This window comes from Pan troglodytes, chromosome 20 (assembly GCF_028858775.2).
Source record: "Pan troglodytes isolate AG18354 chromosome 20, NHGRI_mPanTro3-v2.0_pri, whole genome shotgun sequence".
Classification (NCBI taxonomy): Eukaryota; Metazoa; Chordata; class Mammalia; order Primates; family Hominidae; genus Pan; species Pan troglodytes.
This window is the reverse complement of record NC_072418.2, coordinates 14776675-14803848: the sequence shown is the minus strand read 5'-3', so window position 1 is coordinate 14803848 and position 27174 is coordinate 14776675. Positions and strand designations below refer to the sequence as shown.

The following is a 27174-nucleotide window of genomic DNA, read 5'->3' as shown; positions in this document are numbered from 1 at the left end:
TGCACTCCAACCTGGGTGACAGAGGGAGACTTTCTTTAAAAATGAATACCCATGAGGAGAGTGAAAGCTAGGAACAATTCACCAGTGGCAACAGTTCTCCTTCCTATATGCGTATAATACCTGAGTTTACTTATTGGAGTAGTTCTCAAAGAGTTACATTCCACCTTTTGGAGTTAACACAATTTTTGTATATACCTTTTTTGTATTACTTTGACCAGGGTCTGACATATGCCTTGAGTAAAAGGTTTAAGAAGCCTATAGAGGCAGGGCACAGTGGCTCACACCTATAATCCCAGCACTTTGGGAGGCCAAAGTGAGCAGATCACAAGGTCAGGAGATCAAGACCTTCCTGGCCAACATGGTGAAACCTTGTCTCTACTAAAAATACAAAAATTAGCTGGGCGTGGTGGTGCATGCCTGTAATCCCAGCTACTCAGGAGGCTGAGGCAGGAGAATTGCTTGAACCAGGGAGTCGGAGGTTGCAGTGAGCTGAGATTGCGCCACTGCACTCCAGCCTGGCGACAGAGACTCCGTCTCAAAAAGGGGGGGAAAAAAAAGAGGCCTATAGAAAGGGAGACATGTAAATAAAGAGAAAGAATGTAACTTAGCTTCACATTCCCAATTACTACACCTCTTACACGAAATTTGGTGCTTTGCAAATAAAGTGAGTGCTGATTTGTGGGATCAGACATAAATAGCAAGTGTTCTAAATCACATATAATCAACCATAAATAAGAATAAACTGAGGCATTACAAAAAACACTCAAAATTCCCGGATTAAGAGCAAGGTGCTTTTTCTCACATGAAAGTCCTGGGTGACACCACTCACTACACAATGCAGAGAGAAACAAGCTCCCATCTAGTTGGTTTTCAGGGCAGCATAGTAAATGTCAGGCTGAATCATGAACAGGGTCACTGCCACTAGAACAATGCTTGCAAAAGAGTATAGACCTTAACTCACTCTATAGATTAGGGAGTTGAGCATCAGAGTATTTCCAACCATGACAGTTTGAATTAGTTCTCTGGTAATCATTTACTAATATCTGAAATAAAAAAGTCAACTGGAAATGTACCTTTAATGTGAATCATCTGGCGACATCTCTGGAGAACTACAACTCTGAGAAAAGGAAAGTCAAGTGATTTGGAGAATACTCTTAATTTGCAAGCAAGAGAATCAGAAAAAATGGGCTGAAGCATGTGGCCACACACTGCTCTCCCTGTGTGGTGCCTCTAATATGTGACTGATAACCTTCCTTGTCTGTGCCTATGAAATCTCATTAAGATTGGCTATAGGTGGCACTTTGGGAGGCCGAGGTGGGTGGATCACTTGAGGTCAGGAGTTTGAGACCAGCCTGGCCAACATGGTGAAACTCCATCTCTAAAATTAGCCAGGCGTGATGGCGGTTACCTGTAATCCCAGCTACTTGGGAGGCTGAGGCAGGAGAATTGCTTAAACCCAGGAGGCGGAGGTTGCAGTGAGCCAAGATCGTGCCACTGCACTCCAGTCTGGGCGACAGAGCAAGACTCCGTCTAAAAAATAAAAAAATTTAAAAAAAGATTGGCTACAGATGAATTGTATCAGAACTATCTAAATACATCTAGATTTAATTGTCCATTCACAAGTAGCTCTTCTCAACTCAGAAAACAGTTATCTCAGAGGTCCTTTCCCTACTCTTTTTCTGTGTTTCAAAGGAATTAGGATAACTGAATGCATATTAACAGAATGTGTCTCTTCATGTCTCTGACAGGAACTGGAACAAATGAAAGCTTTGCCACATTGCTTGCATTCACATGGTTTCTCTCTGGTGTGTGTCCTTCCATGATTTTGAAGGCTCTTGGCAGATGAGAAGGCTTTCCCACAATTCTTACATTCATATGGCTTCTCTCCAGTGTGCATCCTTCCATGTATAAGCAAGGAACAGAAATTACTAAATGCTTTTATACACGCCTTACATTTAGCATTTCTCTGTAGTCTGTCTTTCCATGCATTCAAAGCTCCACAGAAGATATGAAAAATCCTTTCCCACATTGTTTATTCACAGGGCTTTTCGCCAGTGTGTGCCCTTTCATGTCTACGAAAGGAATGGGAAAAACTGAATACCTTCCCACATTCCTTACATTCATAAGACTTCCCTTTTCTGTGACTCCCTTCATGTTTTTGAAAGGATGTAGGATTATCAAATGCTTTCCCACATTCCTTGCATTCATATGTCTTCACTCTAGTGTGGACCCTTTTATGATTTAGAAAGAAATTGGAACTATAGAATGATTTCCCACGGTCATTAAATTCATAAGGCTTTTTTCCAATATGAGTTAGTCCATGTATTCGAAGGCCACTCCAGTAACGATAGACTTTACCACACTGTTTACATTCATAGGGTTTCTCCCCATTGTGAGTCCTTTCATGTGTTCGTAGGTGTGAGGCAGATCTGAAAGCTCTCCCACATTGCTTACATTCATAGGGTTTCTCTCCAGTGTGAGTCATTTCATGATATCGAATGGAACTGGGCAAATTGAAGCCTTTGCCACACTGCTTACACTTATAGCGTTTTGCTCCAGTGTGACTCAATTCATGACACTGAAAAGCAGTGGAAGAAATACAGGCTTTCCCACATTGCTTACACTCATAGGGGTTCTCTCCAGTGTGGCTCCTTTGATGACGTTGAAAGGCATTGAAATAAATGAAGGGTTTTCCACATTGCTTGCATTTATAGCGTTTTTCTCTAGTGTGAGATCTTTCACGTGTTTGAAATGAACTAGGAGAATGAAAGACTTTTCCACGTATCTTACGTTTATGAAGTATCTCTCCAGTGTGTATCTTCATGTGTCTAGGACAGCTTCTATGAAAAAATCCTTTCCCATGCTGTTTACATTCACAGAGTTTTTCAGTGTGTGTCCTTTCATGTCTCCGAAGGGAACTGGAAAAACTGAATACCTTCCCACATTCCTTACATTCATAAGGCTTCCATTTTCTGTGACTCCCTTCATGTTTTTGAAAGGATATGGGATTACCAAATGCTTTCCCACATTCCTTGCATTCATAAGACTTCTCCCTGGTGTGGATCCTTTTATGATTTAGAAAGTAACCAGAACTATAGTATGATTTCCCACATTCCTTACATTCATAAAGCTTTTTTCCAATATGAGTTACTTCATGTACCCGAAGGCCACTCCAATAACGAGAGACTTTACCACACTGTTTACATTCATAGGGTTTCTCCCCAGTGTGAGTCCTTCCATGTATTCGGAGGCTTGAGGCACATCTGAAAGTTTTCCCACATTGCTTACATTCATGGGGTTTCTCTCCAGTGTGAGTCATTTCATGATATCGAATGGAATTGGGCAAATTGAAGCCTTTGCCACACTGCTTACACTCATAGCGTTTCGCTCCAGTGTGATTCAACTGATGATATTGAAAAGAAGTGTAAGAAATATAGGCTTTCCCACATTGTTTACACGCATAGGGTTTCTCTTTAGTGTGAGTCCTTTGATGGTATCGAAAGGCACAGAAACTAATAAAGGCTTTCCCACATTTCTTACATCCATAAAACTTCCCGCCAGCATGAGGCATTTTATGTCTATGATAGAAACCAGAAAAACGGTATGTCTTCCCAGAACCCTTACAGGCATGATACTTCCCTCCTCTGTGCATTCCTTCATGTATTTGAAAGGAAGATAAGTTATTAAATGCTTTTTCACATTTCTTACATTTGTAAGGTTTCTCTACACTGTGAGTCCTTGCATGCATTTGAAGTTCTGAGGCGCATCCAAAGGGTTTTCCAGATTGTTTACATTCATAGGGGTTCCCTCCAGAGTGAGCTCTTTTATGACTATGAAAAGAAATGGAAAAACTAAATGCCTTCCCAGAATCCTTACATTCATAGGGTTTTTCTCCAGTGTGTGCAATTACATGTCTGCGAAAGTAGGGGAGACAGCTGAAGGCTTTCTTATAGTATGTACATTTATATGGCGTCTGTCCATATTCCTGATACTCATATGGCTTGTGTCCAGTGTCAGCTCTGGTGTGCTTATTAAGGGATAAATGACCCATGCTGACCTCACACACATTCCTTTCACATGATTCTACTCCAGTTTTCTTCTTCAGCATGTCATCCAGAACCTGGGTCAAAATTTCTCCATGCTGATGACCTTCACTTTCAAAGAGTCTCTCTTCCATAAGACCTCTGTGAAAAATGAAAAGCACATTTAATGGGTTTATCAGTGATTTTATATTCATTCACAAGTCTTACACTTGCATTTTTAACATTATCCAGCAAAGTGTAGGCTTTCTACTCTGTGTGAATTGTTTGAACATGAATGGACCACATGGTCTACCAGATGGCCCAGCCGTATCTATTATCAAAAAATATATGGAGCTTAATACGATTTCCATGTAAACTACTGTACACATACAAAAACTCTTTGTCTTTTAATTTTGTTTCTGAGAATCTTGCCCTGTTGCCCAGGCTACAGTCTAATGATGTCATCATGGCTCAGTGCAGCCTCAGACTCCTGGGCTCATGCAATCCTCTGGTCTGAACCTCCCAAAGGGTTGATTATAGGCATAAGCCATGGTGTCCAGCCTATGTCACAAATAAATGCATGTTTTTAGAGAAAATATTCTAAGAATAAATACAATGGAACTCAGCTTTTTTGTTTGTTCCCTTCTTTTTAACATTTCCTCCCATTCTAAAATTTTCTAGAGACACTGCTTTGTCTTGTGAGTGCAGATTACCTTAGGTTGCTCCTGGGATTTTTGTACTCCTTTTCAGTGTTCTGGTCTTTCCATTTCTTCCCTAAAATACAGGCGCAGATACACAGGCCTGGATTAGTATAAAATTATGAAATGATTATTTGATTCTATGTTCATGATACACTACAACCGTGCCTCATTTACTCATCAAAGTATTGCCTGTCCATATTCCAAATTACTCAACAGCACTGATGAATGAGAAACACTTCTCTAATTCACTGAGGGAGTAATATTGTCACCGTTACCTATAGAGGCCAGGTTCCTCAAGGTTTCTTGCATCACTTCTCGGTAGAGATTCTTTTGGGAAGGATCCAGCAAAGCCCACTCGTCTGGGGTGAAGTTCACAGCCACATCCTCAAAGGCCACTGAGTCCTAAAACATCCCATATGTGTAGAGAAGGATGGGTGAGACTGATAGCACCGGGCATCTATACCCTATTCCCAAGAAGTTCTCATGATGCTATGGACTCCAAAGATTTCATGACTTGGTCATCAGACCTCTTACTCTCTGCCTATACTCACTTTCTTCCATAAAGCAATTCCGATGCTACAATTTAACCATGGGGTAAAGCAACAGCAGAATAGGAAAATGTATGAGTTTCCGGTGAATCCACACAGAAAGATGTGCTGTCTGGGCTGCCCCTAATGTCTATTTGTAGTGTGGATCTGTAGTAGCTGCTGTAACAAAGTCCTGTAAATTCGCATGCAGAAAAAAGTTAACATGAGGAGTCTTGAGGCTGTGTATCCTTGAAAATGTCTGTTCCCAAGTTTAAACTTTCATGATATCTAGAAAGTAGATTTCGTTCTAAATACCAGCAACAGAAACAAACAAAAAACTGGATTTTGCGAGGGGCCCATCAATCTAACTAATAAGACAGTTATAAATAACTAAAAAAAAAACAAACTCATGAGAAGAAACAATTCTGGGAATCTCTGCTTGGGTAGCAAAGCCTAAATTGTAATTGAATTGCTCAAAGCTGAATGTCAACAAGATTGAGAGGTAAAAACCCCAGGGTGCCAAATCGTGACAAAAAGGCAAGTATTTATCAAACATAAAAACGTTTGTGTGAACAGGCGTGGTGGTTCATGCCTGTAATCCCAGCACTATCGCAGGCTGAGGCAAGTAAATCACTTGAAGCCAGGAGTTTGAGACCAGCCTGGGCAACATGGTGAAACCCGTTTCTACTAAAAATAAGAAAATTAGCTGGGTGTGGTGGAACGTACCTGTAACACCAGCTACTTGGGAGACTGAGGCACGAGAATCACTGGAACCCAGGAGGTGGAGGTTGCAGTGAGCTGAGATCGTGCCACTGTACTCTAGCATGGAGACAGAGCGAGACTCTGTCTGAAAACAAAAACAAAACAAACTTTTGTTTATGAGAGGACACCATTCACAGAGGGAAAAGGCAACCCATGTGCTCTGTCCCAAGGATTATAAATGGCTCAGCCCTTCTGGAAAATAGTATGATAGTGCCTTTAAAAATAACAAAATCATGGCCAGGAACAGTGGCTCATGCCTGTAATCCCAGTACTTTGGGAGGCCAAGGAGGGCAGATCACCTGAGGTCAGGGGTTTGGGACCAGCCTGGCAAAAATGGCAAAACCCCATCTCTACTAAAAGTACAAAAATTAGCCGGGTGTGGTGGCACACATCTGTAATCCCAGCTACTTGGGAGGCTGAGGCAGGAGAATTGCTGGAATCTGGGAGGCGGAGGTTGCAGTGAGCCAAGATTGCGCCACTGCACTCCATCCAGCCTGGGCGACAGAGTGAGACTCAGTCTCAAAAAAAAAAACAAACAAAATTCCCATATCTTCCAATAGCTGACTTGTAGGTCTATTTATACTGAATTTAAAAAAAAAAGTAGAAAACCAGATCATGGAGACATATTTGAAAACCACTGTTGGCAATAGCCAAGAGCTGGATCCATCCACATGTCTACTGACGGTTGTATGCATAACAAAAATGTGGTAGGCATCTACATAAAATGAATTATTATTTAATCTTAGAAAATGACACCCTGTCCCATGCTTCATACATGAAAATTCACGATGCTATAGAAATTACACAATGGTAGTCACACACAAAACAGATTATGATTCATCTTAGATAAGTTACACAGAGCTGTCTAAGTAAACTGTACCCTTAAAATTGCTTAAGCTAATAAAATGTAATTTTATTTTATAGTAATTAAAAATAATAAATTCACTTTGGGAGGCCAAGCCAGGTGGATCACGAGGTCAGGAGATCGAGACCAGCCTGGTTAACACAGTGAAACCCTGTCTCTACTAAAAATACAAAAAATTAGCTGGGTGTGGTGGCACACACCCAGGGTTCCAGCTACTCGGGAGGCTGAGGCAGGATAATTGCTTGAACCTGGGAGGCAGAGGTTGCAGTGAGCCGAGATCGGGCCACTGCACTCTAGCCCGGCAACAGAGTGAGACTCCGTCTCAAAAAAAATAATAAATAAACAAATTACTGTCCCAAGTATAAAACTACTTGATCAAAACATGGGCAATGGGCTGGGTGCAGTGGCTCACAGCTTAATCCCAGCTCTTTGGGAGGCCGAGGCGGGCAGATCACTTGAGGTCAGTAGTTCGAGACCAGCCTGGCAACACGGTGAAACCTCATCTACACTAAAAATACAAAAATTAGCTGGGGGTGGTGGTAGACACCCATAATCCCAGCCCCTTGGGAGGCAGAAGTTGCAGTGAGCCAGGATCGTGCCATTGTGCTCCAGCCGAGGCAAGACAGCGAGACTCTGTCTCAAAAAAAAAAAAAAAAAAAAAGATAGGCAATGTATTCCAATAACATTTCTCCAAGATAAATCCAAATGACCACAACACACATAAAAAGGTGCTTAACATCAGGAATTATTAGGTGTACTTATTTTTTTTTTGAGTCAGAGTCTTGCTCTGTCACCCAGGCTGGAGTGCAATGGCACAATCTTGGCTCACTGCAACCTCCGCCTCCTGGGTTCAAGCAATTCTCCTGCCTCAGCCTCCTGAGTAGCTGGGATTATAGGTGCCCACCACCACACCCAGCTAATTTTTGTGGGTTTTTTTGTTTTGTTTTATTGAAATGGAGTTTTGCTCTTGTTGCCCAGGCTACAGTACAACAGCATGATCTCGGCTCACTGCAAGCACCGCCTCCCAAGTTCACACCCATTCTCCTGCCTCAGCCTCACAAGTAGCTAGGACTACAGGCACCTGCCACCACACCCAGCTAATTTTTTTAAATATTTTTAGTAGTGATGGGGTTTCACCATGTTAGCCAGGATGGTCTCGATCTCCTGACCTCATGATCCGCCCACCTTGGCCTCCCAAAATGCTGGAATTACAGGCATGAGCCAATGGACCCAGTCAACATAATAAAATTTCAAAGAGAGTCATATATGGCTCTGTGGGAATATAAAAAACAATTAAAATACTGCAGCTCTTTCAAATATGTCAGGGTGGATCCATAATTGAAGATGTCCTTTAGAGAGGGAAAGCGGGTATTTTGGAATATAGCGAGGAAATCAAATATTTAGGGATTGTCCTTCCTAAAAACAGCCAGCTACGGGAGTCTTACAGACTTCTTCCTTCCTTGACCAAACGTGAGTCAGGCTGCTTAGGCCCTCTTCTTGACCCGTTTTGTCCTTCTCCTGCAGAGCCCAGTTACATCAAAAATCCTTCTAAGGGAGTTCAGGGAGAATCCCCCCAAAACTTGATATTCAATCAAGTTCCATTTCCTCAACCCATGATAATTCATCAAGTTTCTCTACCTTGTTTTGAGACAGAGTCTCGCTCTGTCGCCCAGGGTGGGGTGTAGTGGCATCATCTCAGCTCACTGCAACTTCCACCTTCCAGGCTCAAATGATCCTCCTACCTCAGCCTCATGAGTAGCTGGGACCAAAGGCGTGCACCACCACTCCCAGGTAATTTTTTGTATTTTTGGTAGACATGGGGTTTACCGTGTTTTTGAGGCCAGTCTTGAACTCCTGAGCTCCCGCGTCAGCCTCCCAAAGTGCTGGGATTACAGGTATAAGCCACGGCGCTTGGCCCCTTTTCTTTTTTTAAAGTGTACAGCACTCGGTATTCCCAGTATTACTCTCATAGAAGTAATAACCAGACCCAATCCTGGTAGGAACTGAGATCAAAAAAGATCAGGTGCATTCAGGCTGGCATGGCTATATGCTTTTCAATGTCTTGCTGGTGTGGTGTCCTTTGAAACACAAAAAAGTTTAAAATTTCAATGCAGTCTCAATTACATACTTTTTCTTTGTTCCTAGTGCTTGTATTGTCACATCATAGAATCTTTCCTAAATCCATGATCACGAATATTTTTGAATGGCACACTGTAGCATCAAGAGGGTAAGATTTTCCTTTGTTCCCGTGGGAGGATGAAAATGTGGTATTTGAATAATTCTGCAGGCTGACATAGAAATGAAACCCACTATACACTGGAGACTAAAACTATATCAATTTTATATACTATAATGTCATAATTCATTAAGTTGTTTACTATAATGCCATTTATATACAACAGCTATATACCACATTACAAGTTATATATAATATTTATGTTATCTATCATAACTAGACTATATACTATATATACTTTATGTGTGCATTATATAAATGTGTATATATATGCATATTATAATGCTAGACTATAATACTATACATGAATATCTCTTTAAATGTTAACACACAAAGCCGGAGCAATATAATTGCAAAGAGAATCCACCCATATATGACAACATCTGTACTCCATGACAAAGTGGGATTTAATTCATGGAAGCAACATTGCTTACATTTCAAAAATCAACTTATGCAATACACAGTAGTTACAGAATCAACATCAAAAACCACAGTCTAAACACATGCAAAAAAAAAAGTGACAAACCTCAACACTCCTTCAAAATAGAAATAATCAGGAATACAAGGGAACTTCTACAACCTACTATAAAATATGTATAAAAGCTGGGCACAGTGGCTCACGCCTGTAATCCCAGCACTTTGGGAGGCCGAGGCAAGCGGATCACCTGAGGTCAAGAGTTCGAGACCAGCCTGACCAACATGGTGAAACCCCATCTCTAGTAAAAATACATAATTAGCTGGGCATGGTGGCTCATGCCTGTAATCTCAGCTACTTGGGAGGCTGAGGCAGGAGAATTGCTTGAACCCGGGAGGCGGAGGTTGCAGTGAGCCAAGATGGCGCCACTGCACTCCAGCCTGGGCAACAAGAGTGAAACTTCGTCTCAAATAAATAAATAAATAAATAAATAAATAAATAAATAAAATATGTATAAAAATGCATAGTTACCATCATATTTGGATGATCCACTGACAGTTAACAAACAACTCAATATAACTAAGCAAACCTATAAACTAATTATTTTCTCCAAATTGTTAAGCCAACAAAGGCAAGCACTAAGGAAAGATTTTAAAAAATAAAAGAAACTCAGCAAAACCAAACCCTGCCTGTTTACCAAAAACATCACCAAAAACTGGCACTGCCTGCCCAGTGACATGTTTAATGGTGCCAGTATCTTGACTGTACAGGCATAGCATAATCATTTGTTCCCGAAACAGAGACTTGCAAGACTGGTCACATGAGGGTTTAGCTGTCTCTTAATCAGTGCAATTGACCTATCTGTGAAGAGGCAGAAATACTTAAATATGATGAGAAGACTCTACGGAACTTAAATTTATTAGTCCATATATCCAATAATTAACCTAACTTAACAGGTATTAACATTGTATCCAATGAACTAAAAATTTTAGTTGAGGTGACCTCAGAGCAAAATATAACCTCAAAATGATTTTGACTAAGACGTACTAGTCAAAGTAAACTAATCCTTCTTCTTAACAATAAGTTTATAATTAACCTTCTCCTACTTATTTCCCACCATTCTCACTATAGCAATCTTAACATTTGTTGAATGAATAGCTTAGGTTACATACAACTCTGTAAGGGACCTAACATCATAGGCTCATATGGATTATTCCAACCTTTTGCCAAAGCAATAAAGCTGCTCATTAAAGAACCACTACAGGCTGGGCATGGTGGCTCACGCCTGTAATCCCAGCACTTTGGGAGGCTGAGGTGGGCAGATCATCTGAAGTAAGGAGTTTGAGACCACCCTGAACAACATGGAGAAACCCCGTCTCTACTAAAAACACAGAATTAGCCAGGCGTGGTGGCACATGCCTGTAATCCCAGCTACTGGGGAGACTGAGCAGGAGAATCGCTTTATAAAAAGTAAAGTAGAGGTTCCTCTTCAAAGACTTTCCTCCCCATCTAATTAAATTATAACTTCTCTTAAAAACAAAATTTATTCAAAAACCTATACTAACATTCTTAAATATATACTAGCTGTAATAAAAAAAACATCAATATACTTCATGTTGGGAGCAGGCCCCCCAAAATCTGGCCATAAACTGGCTCCAAAACTGGCCATAAACAAAATCTCTGCAACACTGTAACATGTTCATAATGGCCCTAACGCCCACGCTGGAAGGTTGTGGGTTTACTGGAATGTGGGCAAGGAACGCCTGGCCCGCTCAGGGCGGAAAACCACTTAAAGGCATTCTTAAGCCACAAATAATAGCATGAGCTATCTGTGCCTTAAGGACATGCTCCTGCTGCAGTTAACTAGCCCAACCTATTCCTTTAATTCGGCCCATCCCTTTGTTTCCCATAATGGATATTTTTAGTTAATTTAATATCTATAGAAACAATGCTAATGACTGGTTTGCTGTTAACAAATATGTGGGTAAATCTCTGTTTGGGGCTCTCACCTCTGAAGGCTGTGAGACCCCTGATTTCCCACTTCACACCTCTATATTTTGGTGTGTGTGGTGTCTTTAATTCCTCTAGCGCTGCTGGGTTAGGGTCTCCCTGACCGAGCTGGTCTTGGCAAGTGGCGTCCATTCATGGGGGCTTGAATGCAGGTTGAAGTGTTGCCGGAGCAATGGTTGGAACGGAAAACTAGCTGGAGGACACCCGAGTACTCTTAAAGCAATCCCCATGGTGAGTAAGAAGGGGAGCTCGGAAGCCTCAGGGTAACAATGGGACAAGTGTGGGGTCTGGTTCGTTTCACCTTGAACTTCTTCACACTGATGATGAGGAGGAATGAGAGAATAATGAAGTAACAGAAGAGGTTACAGACGAGGTTTATTTGCCAGTTAAAGCTAAAGCAGGAAAGGAGGGAGAGGTTCATCCCTACCCTTCTGTACCCCCTCCTTATTATTTTCAAGAAAAAGACCCTCCAGATCTTTCTTTTCTGGAGGACACTGGGCAAAAATTAGTTGCCCCAGTGACTGTTTGAGCAGCGCCAAGTGACCACTCTTAGTTCTATTCAGGCAGGAATTCAGCAAGCTAGAGGAGAGGGTGATACAGAGGCTTGGCAGTTCCCTGTTAGAATGAATACACCCCCAAAGATCAACAGGGAAATATTACAGCTACATTTGAGCCTTTTCCTTTTAAATTACTCAAAGAATTTAAAAAAGCTATAAATCAGTATGGACCAGGTTCTCCTTTTATAATGGGACTGTTAAAGAATGTTGCTGTTTCCAGTCGGATGATACCTACTGACTGGGATGCTGTTACTCGAGCTTGTCTAACTCCTGCTCGGTTCTTAAAATTTAAAATTTGGTGGGCAGATGAAGCTTCCATTCAGGCTGCTCGCAATGCCCAGGCCCAAACTCAAATTAATGTAACTGCAGACCAACTTTTGGGGGTTGGCGGCTGGGCTGGTTTAGATGCACAACTGGTCATGAGGGATGATGCCATAGAACAGCTTAGAGGAGTGTGCATTAGAGCTTGGGAAAAAATCACTTCAGGTAGAGAACAATACCCTTCCTTTAGTGCTATAAAACAGGGATCCAAAGAACCATACATTGATTTTATAGCTCAGTTACAGGAGTCTCTTAAAAAGATGATTGCAGATTTGGCTGCTCAGGATATAGTGTTGCAGTTATTAGCTTTCGACAATGCTAATCCCGATTGCCAGGCTGCTCTGTGACCTATCAGAGGGAAAGCACATTTAGTTGATTTTATCAAGGCCTGTGATGGTATCAGAGATAATCTACATAAAGCTACTTTGTTGGCATAGGCAATGGCAGGACTGAGAGTGGATAAAGGAAATACTCCACTTCCTGGAGCTTGTTTTAACTGTGGGAAGCATGGTCATACTAAAAAAGAATGTAGAAAAAAATCAGCGAGTCAGGCCGCCAGATGGGGAAAAAACTGCTGATTCTGAAATATGTCCAAAATGTAAAAAAAGGAAAACATTGGGTTAACCAATGTCATGCTAAGTTTGATAAAGAAGGGAACCCGATTTCGGGAAATGCCATGAGGGCCCCATTCTAAACCGGGGCATTTCTAGCTCAGGCCATTCCCTCACCCCTGTACAATGTCTGTCCCCCACCCCCCAACCCAGAGCTGGTAGTGCTGCAGTAGATTTATGCTGCACAAAAGCTGTGAGCCTTCTGCCTGGGGAACCCCCGCAAAAGGTCCCAACAGGAGTCTGCAGACCCTTGCCAGCAGGGACAATAGGATTACTTTTAGGAAGGTCTAGTTTAAGTTTAAAAGACGTACAAATACATACAGGAGACATTGATTCAGATTATAATGGGAAATTCAAATTGTATCTACTTCTGTTCCCTGGAAAGCAGAGCCAGGAGAGCGCACATAGCACAGCTCCTGATTGTGCCGTATGTGGAAATGGGGAAAAGTGAAATTAAACGAACAGGAGGATTTGGAAGCACAAATAAACAAGGCAAACCAGCTTATTGGGTAAATCAAATTACTGATAAACATCCTACCTGTGAAATAACTATTCAGGGAAAGAAACTTAAAGGTTTGGTAGATACAGGAGCGGACATTTCAATCATTTCTCTACAGCACTGGCCGTCCGCGTGGCCAATTCAACCTGCTCAATTTAACATAGTTGGAGTTGGTAAAGCCCCTAAAGTATATCAAAGTAGTTATATTTTGCATTGTGAAGGGTCCGATGGACAACCTGGTACTATTCAACCAATTATAACTTCTGTACCTGTAAATTTATGGGGGAGAGATTTATGACAATGGGGAGCACAAGTTCTAATTCCAGAACAATTATATAGCCCTCAAAGTCAACATACAATGCATGAAATGGGGTATGTCCCTGGTATGGGACTAGAAAAAAATTTGCAAGGTTTGAAAGAACCGCTTCAAGCAGAAAGAAAGTTCCCGCCAAACATTAGGGTATCATTTTTTATGGTGGCCATTGTCAAGCCTCCAGAACCTATACCTTTAAAATGGTTAACAGATAAGCCAATTTGGTAGAACAATGGCCGCTAAGTAAAGAGAAACTGGAGGCTTTAGAGAAATTAGTCACTGAACAATTACAAAATGGACACATAGCTCCAACATTTTCCCCTTAGAATTCTCCAGTTTTCATAATTAAGAAAAAAATCAGGTAAATGGAGAATGTTAACTGACTTAAGAGCCATCAATTCAGTTATATAACCTATGGGGACATTACAGCCAGGATTGCCTTCTCCTACTGTAATTCCAAAAAATTGGCCTTTAATAGTCATAGATTTGAAAGACTGTTTCTTTACTATCCATTTAGCTGAGCAAAACTGTGAACGGTTTGCATTTACAATTCTTGCAGTAAACAACCTGCAGCCTGCTAAGCATTTTCATTGTTTTACAGATGGGTCTAGTAATGGTAAAGCTTCTTATTCTGGCTCAAAAAGTAAAGTTTTCCAGACGCCCTATACTTCAGCTCAAAAAGCAAGAGCTTGTAGCTGTAACTGAGCTATTGACTGCTTTTGATATGTCTATTAATGTGATTTCTGATTCTTCATAGGTGGTTCATTCCACACAGTTAATTGAAAATGCACAGTTACAATTTCATACAGATGAACAACTGATTACTTTATTTACCCAATTGCAAACAGCAGTTAGAAGTAGAATGCACCCTTTTTACATCACTCACGTTAGCGCTCATACACCTCTATCAGGGAGCTAAAGTTATTATCCAGCAATGAATGCACCCTTTTTACATCACTCACATTAGGGCTCATACACCTCTTCCAGGACCTTTGATTGAAGGGAATCAAATGGCTGATCGCCTAGTTGCTAATGCAATATCTAATGCTAGACACTTTCACAATTTAACCCATGTTAATGCCTCTGGCCTCAAACACAGATACAGCATTACCTGGAAAGAAGCTAAAGCTATTATCCAGCAATGCCAAATTGCCAAATGGTACATTCCTCATCTTTTACAGGAGGAGTTAATCCTCAAGGATTGGAACCTAACTCTCTTTGGCAAATGGATGTCACACATATTCCCTCATTTGGTGCCCACATGTATGTGTGGACACCTTGTCTCACTTTGGGCTACATGCCAACAGGAGAGTCTTCTGCCTGTGTTAAACGTCATCTTTTGCAGTGTTTTGCAGTGATGGGCATTCCAGCTTCTATTAAAACAGATAATGCCCCAGGCTATACTAGCCAAGCTCTAGCTACATTTTTCTCTATGTGGAATATTAAACACATTACTGATATCCCATACAATTCAAGGACAAGCCATAGTGGAAAGAATGAATCTTTCCCTAAAACAGCAGTTGCAAAAGCAGAAAGGGGGAAATAGAGAATATGGAACCCCACAGATACAACTGAACGTAGCATTATTAACATTAAATGTTTTGAACCTGCCCAAAGGCCAGATGTTATCAGCAACTGAACAGCATCTACAGAAACCAGCTGCAAAGAAAGAAGCAGAACAACTGATTTGGTGGAGATATTCAATAACAAAAAGTTGGGAAATAGGTAAAATAATAACTTGGAGTAGAGATCATGCTTGTGTTTCTCCAGACCAAAATCAACAGCCGATTTGGGTACTATCAAGACACCTGAAACCTTATCATGAGGCAGATGCTGAGGAAGAGACTCCGAGAGGATCCCAAAGATTCCCCGGTTGCAGCCATGTCGAGACTGACGCTGAGGAGGACCCCAACTGTCACGAGCAACACCCATCGAACACAGCCACCCACCTGGGGACAGATCAAGAAGCTGTCACAGATGGCGGAAGAAAACCTGAGGAAAGCGGGACAACCAGTCACAATGAATAATTTAATGGTAGCTATGACAGCAGTTATCACCACTACCTTGAGTATTCCTTCAATAAGGGCTGACACAGAGAACGATTATACTTACTGGGCATATTTATCAATCTTGACTGGTAATAATGCCTGGATGCAATCACTCTGTGACACAGTTACACATGCTTTCTAATCTCAGTATTTACCATAATAAATCTGCTCCTATAATTGAGGCATACTGCCCTCAAAAACCTATTTGTAAACAGGATCAGACCCAGTTAGAAAAAATGAACGTTACCTTGTTTAGGAAGACTGCATTGCAGAACAGGCAGAGGTGCTACACAACAATTTCTATGGAATCATTATTAATTGGTCCCCTAAGGGGATGTTTAGCTTAAACTGCACCTCTCAGTCTGCATGCCACAGCCACACTATGTTCAGCTGATCTGAACAAAACGGTCAGATGGTAGAAATGATAAGAAGTATGGCAAAAGTTCCTATTATCTGGAACCATGGCAGTATAGTGGCACCTCAACCTCAAATGATATGGCTCATTGTAGGAGCTTAACATAAGGATTTAAAATTAAAAAAACAAATATTTAAAGCATCCCAGGCACAGCTGACCTTAATGCCAGAACTGGAGTGCTTAAAGGAGCTGAAAATGGATAAAAACACTTGGAAGTTCTGTGATTTCAACGATGATTGTGCTTTTAATCTGTGTTGTCTTTGTATAGTCTGCAGACGTGGATCCTGACTCCTGCGAGAAGTAGCTCACTGTGACAAAGCTGCCCTTGCTTTTATTGATTTGCAAATCAAAGAAAGGGGACATGTTGGGAGCAGGCCCCCCAAAATCTGGCCATAAACTGGCTCCAAAACTGGCCATAAACAAAATCTCTGCAGCACTGTAACATGTTCATAATGGCCCTAACACCCACACTGGAAGGTTGTGAGTTTACCGGAATGAGGGCAAGGAACACCTGGCCCGCCCAGGGCAGAAAACCGCTTAAAGGCATTCTTAAGCCTTAAGCCACAAATAATAGCATGAGCTATCTGTGCCTTAAGGACATGCTCCTGCTGCAGTTAACTAGCCCAACCTATTCCTTTAATTCAGCCCATCCCTTTGTTTCCCATAAGGGATACTTTTAGTTAATTTAATATCTATAGAAACAACGCTAATGACTAGTTTGCTGTTAATAAATATGTGGATAAATCTCTGTTCAGGACTCTCAGCTCTGAAGGCTGTGAGACCCCTGATTTCCCCCTTCACACCTCTATATTTGGTGTGTGTGGTGTCTTGGTGGACATGGTGGCTCACGCCTGTCATCCCAGCACTTTGGGAGGCCGAGGCGGGCAGATCACGAGGTCAAGAGATCGAGACCATCCTGGCTAACATGGTGAAACCCTGTCTCTACTAAAAATACAAAAATTAGCCAGCCGTGGTGGCGGGCGCCTGTAGTCCCAGCTACTTGGGAGGCTGAGGCAGGAGAATGGCGTGAACCCGGGAGGCGGAGCTTGCAGTGAGCTGAGATCGCGCCACCGCACTCCAGCCTGGGCAACAGAGCAAGACTCCAACTAAAAAAAAAAAAAAAAAAAAGAAAAAAAAAGTAAAAAACAATTTTATTCTTATGAATTCAGGTTTCAGGTATCATACCCATGATTTTGGTATGATCAACTTATGCATGTTCTTTTTTTTCTTACTTTTAAACTGGTTTTACATGCAAATAATGAACAGATGTTTTCCCCTAAATTCTACTTTCCAAAAACAAGAGCTTTTTAAAAGAAAACCACATAATAGATTTTAAAAGGCAATGAGATTCCTCTGCTTCTAGATCGTTGCTAGTCTAGAAAAATAAAGTTGTTCTACCAGGAATCACAAGTTCTGAGTATTCTCCAAAGTGGAAATTCTAGAGAGCAGTGCCATTTCAGGCAAAGATTGTTCAGTTCTCATCCCCAATATCCACAACTACCTATCAGAACAATTAAACAGGTCAAAACAGTCCAGCATAATGAGGCTTCATCAAACAATGCCATTATGCTCTTCTAAGATGCAAATAAACCAAAACAGTAAATACTAAAATCAAAATAATATTTGACACTGTCATACAAATTGTTAGTTCCTTGTTGTATTCCCCTTCTATAACTTTAAGTGAATTATTTTACTCTAAGTAATATTTTATTTTGTACATCACTAGCCATGAATTTTTGCCATCAGTTATTACACAAATGCTGCCGCGTGCCATTATCCAAACAGCATAACCATTTAAATCCACAATTCACTTCTATAGTTATAAGCAGAATTTTTATGATTTTTACATAAGTACATCTGTCAGTGAAAATTTAACACTGAGATGCAATCTAACATCCGTAATATCTGATGTCTTGTAGACAGTAATGTAGGAAAAATATATTTTAATTACTTTTCATTTGAGTGACCTTATGTAAAAAATAAACTAAGAATTTAGCAGTTCTAATTCTCCAAGGGGCTTTTTCAAATGTACATAAAGAAATGGTTACAGAGATTTTTAAGAAGCACCTTCCATGTCCACATCCTGTTGTAAATGCTATACCATTTTCTCTTCCAACTGCTTCTCTTTGCCTGCAAAAGGGGCTAGGATAAGATGGATGTTTTGCTTGACTTCTTTGATATCCTGAACTTTCTGTAGCTCTTTATTTTTCTTCAATCCATTCATTATAAATTTAGCTTGCCATTTCTGTTTGATCTCTTCAACTCTCTTCATTGCATCAATAGTTTTATTCCATAGCTCTTGCTGATATTTGATAGGTTCATTTCTATGTTTTTCAAATTCAAATGAATTGTCCACTGTAAGCTCTTTACTAGTTGCTTTCTGGAATGCTTTCGTCCACCTAACCTTGTGAGGATTGCACTTCTTTTTAAAGTTTTTATGACATTTAGATTTACAAAATCTGAACACCTTGCAATTGTTGCAGAAGAACATAATGCCATGGCCAGGGTAGATGGGCCCCAAACAGAAATAACACTTCTCGATACGCATGTTGAACCCGCGTGGGTCCCCACCGACCAAATGCCCAACTTAAGCATCTTCTGTGAAAAAACTGTTTACCCCAGACATGAGTCCTGTGCGTATATCTCAATGCCCATCCTAATATCTAGTATCCCACCACAAACATAAAAAATATGTATGATAGAATGGTTACTTTAATAGAATAAATTATAGAGGTTTAAACCCTCTTCTTACTAGAACTGTAGGAACTGAACCCACTCCTGAGAATTCCAGATTCTCCATGGTACCTAGGACACCATATCCTACAGTAGGGTAAGCTAAATAAGCTACCCAGCCCATACCTTGAAAATGTCGGTTTATATCCTTCCTATTCGAATTCATCCCCTACATCTCCTCACTATTCTCTTTATATTATTTTCACAGAGACTCTGATTATAATAATGGACTTACACTGGCTCCTAATCTGAATGAGGTTAGAAATATGCTAGCCATTATCCCCATTCTACCTGAAAAAGTGCCTGCTTCACAGAAGCCACCACCAAAGTATTTCCTTACATAAACAACTGCATCTCTAATACTAGTAGATCCTAGTAGCTATCATCAACAATATGATATACTCCAGACAATGAACAATCACAAAAGCCCTAAACCAAATAGCATCCCTTATAATTATCACAGCACTGGTGATAAAGTTAGGACTATCCCCCTTTCACTTCTGAAGTAATGCAAGGGGTCTCACTAATATCAAGTGTAATTCTCCTTACATGACAAAAACTAGCACCGATCTCCATTTTATTTCAAGTCTACTCATCAACAGACTTAAACATACTATGGGAGATTGCAACACTATGGGAGATTGGTTAAGGGGACCTTAACCAAACACAGCTGTGAAATATCTTGGTCTATTTGGCAATTGCTCACAACAAATTGAATAATCACAATTTTAACATCTAATCCTTCTTTCACAATCCTAACCTATCAATTTATGTAAATCTAGCAATTACAATGTTTATACTATTTAACCTAATATACACAAAACATTATTATTATCCACATATGTAATAAATTACCACTCCTAACTTCCATGATTCTTCTCACTCCCTAAGAGGGTTACCCTCAGTTACAGGATTTGTGTGCCCAAATAGGTATAGGGTAAATCCCAAAGTGCTGAGATCACAGGAATGAGTCACCATGCCTGGCCAAATGTAATTTTTATTTTTTATTTTTTATTTATTTTTTTGAAATGGAGTTTCACTCTTGTCACCCAGGCTGGAGTACAATGGAGCGATCTCAGCTCACTGCAACCTCCGCCTCCCGGGTTCAAGCCATTCTCCTGCCTCAGCCTCCTGAGTAGGTGGGATTAGAGGTGCCTGCCACCATGCCCAGCTAATTTTTTTGTATTTTTATAGAGACGGGGTTTCACTATGTTGGCCAGGCTGGTCTCGAACTTCTGACTTCGTGATCCGCCAACCACACTGGGCAACATAGTGAGACCCCATCTCTTTAAAATTTTGTAAAATAAAGAAATAATAAATCTGTTATCAAGCCACATAGACACAAAGATACTTTAAATGCGTATTTTTACGTGAAACAAACAGGCCGAAATGGCTACTTACAACATGATTCCAAGTACATGACATTCTGGACAAGGCAAAACTCTAAAGGCAATAAAATCATCAGTTGTGCCAGGGATTAACGGGTTAGTGGAAGAGAGGGAGGGGAGTGTGATGGCTACACAAAGCACAAGGGATTTTTAGGGCAGTGAAACTCTTCTGTGTAAGACTGGTAGGTATAGACTGGGCACAGTGGTTCGCGCCTGTAATCCCAGCACTTTGGGAGGTCAAGGCGGGTAGATCACCTGAGGTCAGGAGTTCAAGACCAGCCTGACCAACATGGTGAAACCCCAACTCTACTAAAATACAAAATTATCCGGGCGTGGTCGCAGGCACCTGCAATCCCAGCTACTTGGGAGGCTAAGGCAGGAGAATCACTTGAACCTGGGAGACGGAGATTGCAGTGAGCCAAGATCAGGCCATTGCACTCCAGCCTGGGCAACAGAGTGAGATTCCATCTCAAAAAAAAATAAAATAAATAAATAAATAAATAAATAAATAAGACTGGTGGGCCGGGTGTGGTGGTTCACGCCTGTAATTCCAGCACTCTGGGAGGCCAAGGCAGGTGGAGCATCTGAGGTCAAGAGTTCGAGACAAGCCTGGCCAACATGGTGAAACCCCATCTCTACTAAAAATACAAAAATCAGCCGGCAATGGTAGCGCGCACCTGTAACCACAGCTACTCAGGAGGCTGAGGCAGAAGAATTGCTTCAACCCAGGAAGCAGAGGTGGCAGTGGGCCGAGATCGAGCCACTGTACTCCAGCCTGGGCAACAAGAGCGAAATCCTGTCTCAAAACAAAAAGAAAAACAAACAAAACCAAAAACAAAACTGGTGGGTATATGACATTTGTAGTTGTCAAAACCCGACTGCCATCCTGCTCACTGATGTGCTCAATGACGGTTTCTCATCAACACTGTATTGTGTCATTCCCTACCGTACTGTGTACCCCACATACATTTTGATTTGCTTCACCCTGTTGGGGTGGGTTTTCTTTGTCCTGTGGAATCATATTTCTCATTCACTAGTCTGAGAGAATCCAGAGGACAGGAATCATTTCTCTTTTCCTTCAATAGCACCATCCAACTGGCTGACCAGCCACATGTTTCAAAGTAATGGAAACTGGAGTTGGAGAAAAGCTGAGCATGACAAGGAGTTGGCTAACTAGATGAAGAGTGTACCAGTCATCTCCTTTCACCCCGGAAAATTCAGTGGCTCCCTTTGGAGGCCCCACCCCCATACCACATGCTAACTTGTGAGAAGAGTGACCCCTGGGGTGATACTCTCTAAACCCTCCTAGAGACATGGCAAGTGTGGGCATGTTGGGGTAGCCCCAGGCAGTTCTAAAACCCAATACCAGGGAAAGATAGGAGGCGGCTCCTGAAGACACATCACCCCACAAAGTTTCCAAAGAGGAACTGAGGCAAGAGAACAGGGTGTCTGGAGGCAGAGAACTTAAGGCCAATTTGTGCTGACTTCCTAAAGCTGAATCAAGGAAAAACACCAAAGTCTGGGGTCAGGGAATCTAAGGCCAATTCGTGCTGACTTCCCAAAGCTGGATCAAAAGGAAAACACCTGGGTCTGGGGGCAGGGAACCTAAGGCCAATTAACGCCAACTTCCAAAAGCTAAACCAAAAGGAAAAACCCCATCTCACCCAGGGGATCAAAGACTACTCTCTCTACAACCCTTCCCCTTCCACCTTCTCAGATGGAAAGGAAAAGTGTATCTGCATAGGGCACCAATTAACCTCAGCCTTTAATTAGCCAGGGACCAAATCTTTCATCCAGGACCAAATCCTACATCAAGAGAAGGGGTAGCCAAAAGGGACCTCAAAAGGAGTACTTAAAACCTAGAAAACTTTGTAACTGGGCCCTTGAGCCACTTGCTGAGCCCACTCCCACCTTGGAGTGCTTTCTCCCTTTAATAAATCTCTGCTTTCCTCTCCTTGCTTCCTTACTGTGTTTCGTTAGTTACTTTGCTAGTGAGTTTTGTTCAATTATTTGTTCAAAATGCCAAGGACCTGGACAGCTCACACTCACAACCTTCTTTCAGGTAACAAAACCTCAAGTGCAAGATATTCTGAGCAGGTGTTTGTGCCCTAAGGAAAGATAATAGGAGGAAAGGAACAAGGGTTTTTTTCCACTGGTGTGTCACGAGGTTATTTTCTACTTTCCTCTTATGTGAAATGTTCAGAAATAGAACAGAAATATTTTTAAAAGTCACCCATGCACTCCAGCCTGGGCAACAAAAGCGAAATCCTGTCTCAAAACAAAAACAAAACCAAAAACAAAACTGGTGGGTATATGACACTTATAGTTGTCAAAACCCCACTGCCATCCTGATCACTGATGTGCTCAATGACGGTTTCTCATCAACATTGTATTGTGTCATTCCCCACTGCACTGTGTACCCCACATACATTTTGATTTGCTTCACCCTTTTGGGGTGGGTTTTCATTGTCCTGTGGAATATTTCTCTGTTAAAAAAAAAAAAAACATTAAAATACTTCATCTATTTGAAGGAAAGGATGAATATATTGTACAATAAAGAACAAATAGGCCGGACACGCTGGCTCCCGCCTGTAATCCCAGCACTTTGGGAGGCCGAGGCGGGTGGATCACTTGGGGTCAGGAGTTTGAGACCAGCCTGGCCAACCTGGTGAAACCCTGTCTCTACTAAAAATACAAAAATTAACCGGGCATAGTGGTGGACGCCTTTAATCCCAGCTACTCTGGGAGGCTGAAGCAAGAGAATCGCTTGAACCCGGAAGGCGGAGGTTGCGGCGACCGAGATCACACTATTGCACTCCAGCCTGGGTGACAGAGTGAGACTCCATCTTTAAAAAAAAAAAAAAAGTACAAATAGTTGAAAATACTGTGAATTGGAGAAGAGGAGTTAATGTTTGGAAATGTGGGAAGGGAACTGAAAATGTAAGATGCTACCGCAAGCCTTTAAAGAGTTAGGCTGGGGTCATAGCGGGGAGGGTGTGAGACCCTGTATCCCACAGATTTGGAAAATGGAGGGAGAAACCAGTCCATGTGGACAGCGTGAAAAAATTTAAACAAGTAAACAGACTGAAGTGTGTGTAGTGCACTAAAGTCCTACCTAAGGGCACTGAAATCCAACTCAACTGCAATATTTCCAAATGTTTCTGGTAACAAACCACAAACCATGACTGCGTGATTCTCATTCATGAATTCCCATTTGCACAAACTCTTGAATTTTTATCAGTGCCTCTTTTTTTTTTTTTTTTTTTTTTTTTTAGACGGAGTTTTACTCTTGTTGCCCAGGCTGGAGTGTAACGACAGGATCTCGGCTCACCGCAACCTCCGCCTCCCGGGTTCAAGCGATTCTCCTGCCTCAGTCTCCCGAGTAGCTGGGATTACAAGCACGCGCCACCACGCCAGGCTACTTTTGTATTTTTAGTAGAGACGGGGTTTCTCCATGTTAGTCAGGTTGGTCTCGAACTCCTGACCTCAGGTGATCCACCTGCCTTGGCCTCCCCAAAGTGCTGGGATTACAGGCGTGAGCCACCGCGCCCGGCCATTTTAACTTCTAAGAGGAGAAAAGACGACTGGGGACCCCACAGACCACCGCTTTTCTGACGCAAGAACCCTACACCCGAGACGGGATTCCCCCCATGATCCTCCTCATGGCCCAGCACAATCTGAGGAGACCCGCGGCTGAAGACGCGGAGCTGCCCAAAGAGGGCTCCGGGGCCGGGGCCGCGGTCGCTGCGAAGGGACGAGACAGGATGCCCCGGGTCCCGGCTGCCGGCCCAGCCCCACAGACCCCGGAGTCGCCGCGGGGAGGCCCGGGTCCTGCCACAGCCGGTTCCAGCAGGTTCTAACAAGCCCTTCGCCCCCGTCTCAGGACGCCTGGCCCCACACACTCACCATGTCTGAGCTTCCAACTGTCTTCCCCAAGGCTCTTGTGACTAGAGAGGAACACAGCGCAAGTGACAGAGCGACAGGAGCTCTGGCGGAGAAACCTGGAGCCTCTCAGAGCCGAGCGTTCCAAGAGCAGGAAAGAGGGTTCCAACGGTCGTTAGCACAGCAACAAGAGACCGCGGGCGTGCAGCCGTCTCCTTCCCCGAGAAAAGTTGGCAGGGCCCCGCCCCGGCGCTCCTGATTGGACCGTGCTCCCCGCCTCGCCTTCAGAGCCCTGAGTGTCAGCAGAAGCCCGGGATAACGGGGCCCTGCAGAGCCAGACTGGTTCTATTCACTTCCTCTTTAAGGCCCACCTCCCTCCCTGTGCCCTGATCCTTGGATATCTGCATTTCCGCCAAACTTTCCTGAACTTCATATATATATGATTGATTGGTTGATTGATTAACTAATTGAGACGGAGTTTCGCTCTCGTTGCCCAGGCTGAAGGTGCAATGGCACGATCTCGGCCCACTGCAACCTCTGTCTCCCGGGTTCAAGCGATTTTCCCGCCTCAGCCTCCTGAGTAGCTGGGATTACAGGCACCTGCCACCACGCCCAGCTAATTTTTGTTATTTTTAGTAGAGACAGGGTTTCGCCATGTTAGTCAGGCTGGTCTCGAACTCCTGACCTCAGGTGATCCGCCCGCCTCGGCCTCCCAAAGTGCTGGGATTACGTGAGCCGCCGCGCCTGGCCTCTTTCCTGAACTTTAGAAAGGGCACTGACCTCTCCTTCACTCAATGGGCTTTCTCTGCTCCTTCCTCCTGCATCAGGTCACAAGTGTATGCAGGAAATTCCAGACTCAGTGTCTGTTGGGGCAATCTGTTTGCCTCAGAGCAGGAGGGGAACCGAGACCAGGCCAGGCACGACTAGACCAGGAAAGAGAGACAGATGTCCTCCAGGGGGACAGGAATAGGGGATGAGGCATGGACAAAGCTTCCTCACACATCTACCATCTCTCCTCACAGTATGGGAACACTCCCTCCTTCCAGAACTTCATTTTCAACAGCAGGAGACTATCCCTTGGAGTCAGTTTAAGCTTCTAACCTAAATAAACTGTCAACTTCATAAACCCTTTCACCAGGTGATGTTCCAAACAATTCTCTCACACTGACCTTCACAGATTTTCTTCATATATACAAATTACCGCCTGAACCCAGTGACCCTATGCATGCCAAAACCAAAAACACTGCCCTCCAAATGGCCCCAGGCTCCTGAGGTCCAACCTCAGACATGACAGAACACCTCCCCCTCTGCATGCCCCCTGTCCGCCACCCCAAATGCATCTGCACTTGGGTCTCCTGTGTTCCAGGGCTCTGCAGCTTCTCAGAATCCACTCCTGGAGCTGCTCAGAAACACCCAAGGGAGCTCATTTTCCTTCCCTTTGCAGGCTCCAGGCTGGTCTTAGGCTCTGCTGCCCCCTGCAGGTTATTCACCTACTTCTCTCCCCCACTGATCACGTCCACCAGACCAACATCTACAATCTCACTGTGTGAATAAGACACTAGCAGAATCCCTGCTTTCCTCCTGTATGTACATATAAACTGGGAGAGAAAAAACTAAGATAATTTAACTGCATTAAAAGACTTCCAAATCGCAGTGGCGGCGGTGGCTGAGGCACTAGCAGTCAGGGACACTAGAGATACCAGTGGTGGAGTGGGGCTGGGCGGGGAATGGGTTGGGGAAGGGGCTGCAGGGAGAGATAGCTGCCTGGGCTCAGCAGCAGTGCAGCTGTACAGCCTAAGGCACCTGGCAAGCAGAGCTGGGGGCTTCTGGGAAATGACTGTGGGGAAGAAAAAGGAGTCAGGCTTGATGGAGCCTGGAGCTGTGGGAGCTGATGCAGACTTATGATAGCTGCTACTATCGTAAGTAAGCCCGATTGAGATGTGAGAACTTGGATTCCTTGGCAATTTATGAAGAGGAAGACTGATGACAAAGAAGTCATTGATGAAGAGGAGGATGAGGATCATTGACATGCTTGTCCCACTATGCAAACAAAAGGGGAAAGCGCAGCAACTTCTGCAACATGGGGTGAAAGGATGAAGGGGACTCTCATTGTCAGGTAATATACTGCTGCAGAACAATTAGAGTTCGCAAAACCTTCAATAAATACCTGGAAGGCCAGTTGCCATGGCTCACATCTGTAATCCCAGAAGTTTGGGATTACAGTTTGGGAGGCCAAGGGGAGCAGATCGCTTGAAGCTGGGAGTTGGAGACAGCCTGACCAGAGCAAGGGGAGAGGATCACTTGAAGCTGGAGTTGGACCAGCCTGACCAGAGCAAGACCAACCTGGGCAAAAGAGTGAGACCCTGTCTCTATAAACAAACAAACAAACAAAAAGAAGGTCGGGCACGGTGGCTCATGCCTGTAATCACAGCACTTTGGGAGGCCGAGGCAGGTGGATCACCTGAGGTCGGGAGTTCCAGACCAGTGTGACAAACATGGAGAAACCCCGTCTCTACTAAAGATACAAAATTAGCCAGGCATGGTGACACATACCTGTAATGCCAGCTACTCGGGAGGCTGAGGGAGGAGAATCTCTTGAATCTGGGAGGCGGAGATTTCTGTGAGCTGAGGTCGTGCCATTGCACTCCAGCCTGGGCAACAAGTGTGCAACTCCATCTCAAAAAAAAAAAAAAGAGAGAGAGAGAGAAATTAGCCTGGCAAGGTGGCCTGTGCCTGTAGTCCCAAGCTACTCAAGAGGCTGCAGTGGGAGGATCACTTGAACCCAGTAGTCTGAGGCTGCAGAGAGCTAGGATCAGGGCACTGTACTCCAGCCTGGGCCACAAAATGAAGCCAAGCTGGGCGTGGCTCA

At 43.0% G+C, this 27174-nt stretch overlaps 2 protein-coding genes across 5 annotated transcripts; both read right to left on the bottom strand.

Annotated features, from left to right (window-relative positions):
- Window positions 1-777: 777 nt before the first annotated feature.
- Window positions 778-24659, bottom strand: LOC112206362 (zinc finger protein 878-like). 4 transcript variants are annotated; one of them, XM_054673934.2, is made up of 4 exons: window positions 24330-24659; window positions 4999-5125; window positions 4736-4796; window positions 778-4184 (listed from the first exon to the last, which is right to left on the bottom strand). In XM_054673934.2, exons 1-4 carry the CDS (start codon window positions 24330-24332, stop codon window positions 2033-2035), a joined length of 2343 nt encoding a protein of 780 aa, XP_054529909.1. In that variant the 5' UTR covers window positions 24333-24659; the 3' UTR covers window positions 778-2032. The 4 variants fall into 4 exon arrangements, with proteins under 4 accessions (XP_054529909.1, XP_063657310.1, XP_054529910.1 ...); XM_063801240.1 differs by lacking the exon at window positions 4736-4796 and having other exon boundaries at window positions 24330-24648; XM_054673935.2 differs by lacking the exon at window positions 4999-5125 and having other exon boundaries at window positions 24330-24606.
- On the bottom strand, window positions 18303-20252 carry LOC455736 (probable ribosome biogenesis protein RLP24). Its single transcript, XM_063801244.1, has one exon. The coding sequence runs from the start codon at window positions 18848-18850 to the stop codon at window positions 18398-18400; it is 453 nt and encodes a 150-aa protein (XP_063657314.1). The 5' UTR covers window positions 18851-20252; the 3' UTR covers window positions 18303-18397.
- Window positions 24660-27174: the final 2515 nt, after the last annotated feature.

What these genes read in the sequence shown, in the direction of transcription:
- LOC455736 (XM_063801244.1), bottom strand. Translation starts at nt 18,850, where the DNA reads ATGCGTATCGAGAAGTGTTATTTCTGTTTGGGGCCCATCTACCCTGGC.
- LOC112206362 (XM_054673934.2), bottom strand. An exon ending in GAGGAACCTGGCCTCTATAG is followed by an intron (nt 4,797 to 4,998) that starts GTAACGGTGACA and finishes CCTGTATTTTAG; the next exon opens with GGAAGAAATGGAAAGACCAG. An exon ending in AATCCCAGGAGCAACCTAAG is followed by an intron (nt 4,185 to 4,735) that starts GTAATCTGCACT and finishes CATTTTTCACAG; the next exon opens with AGGTCTTATGGAAGAGAGAC.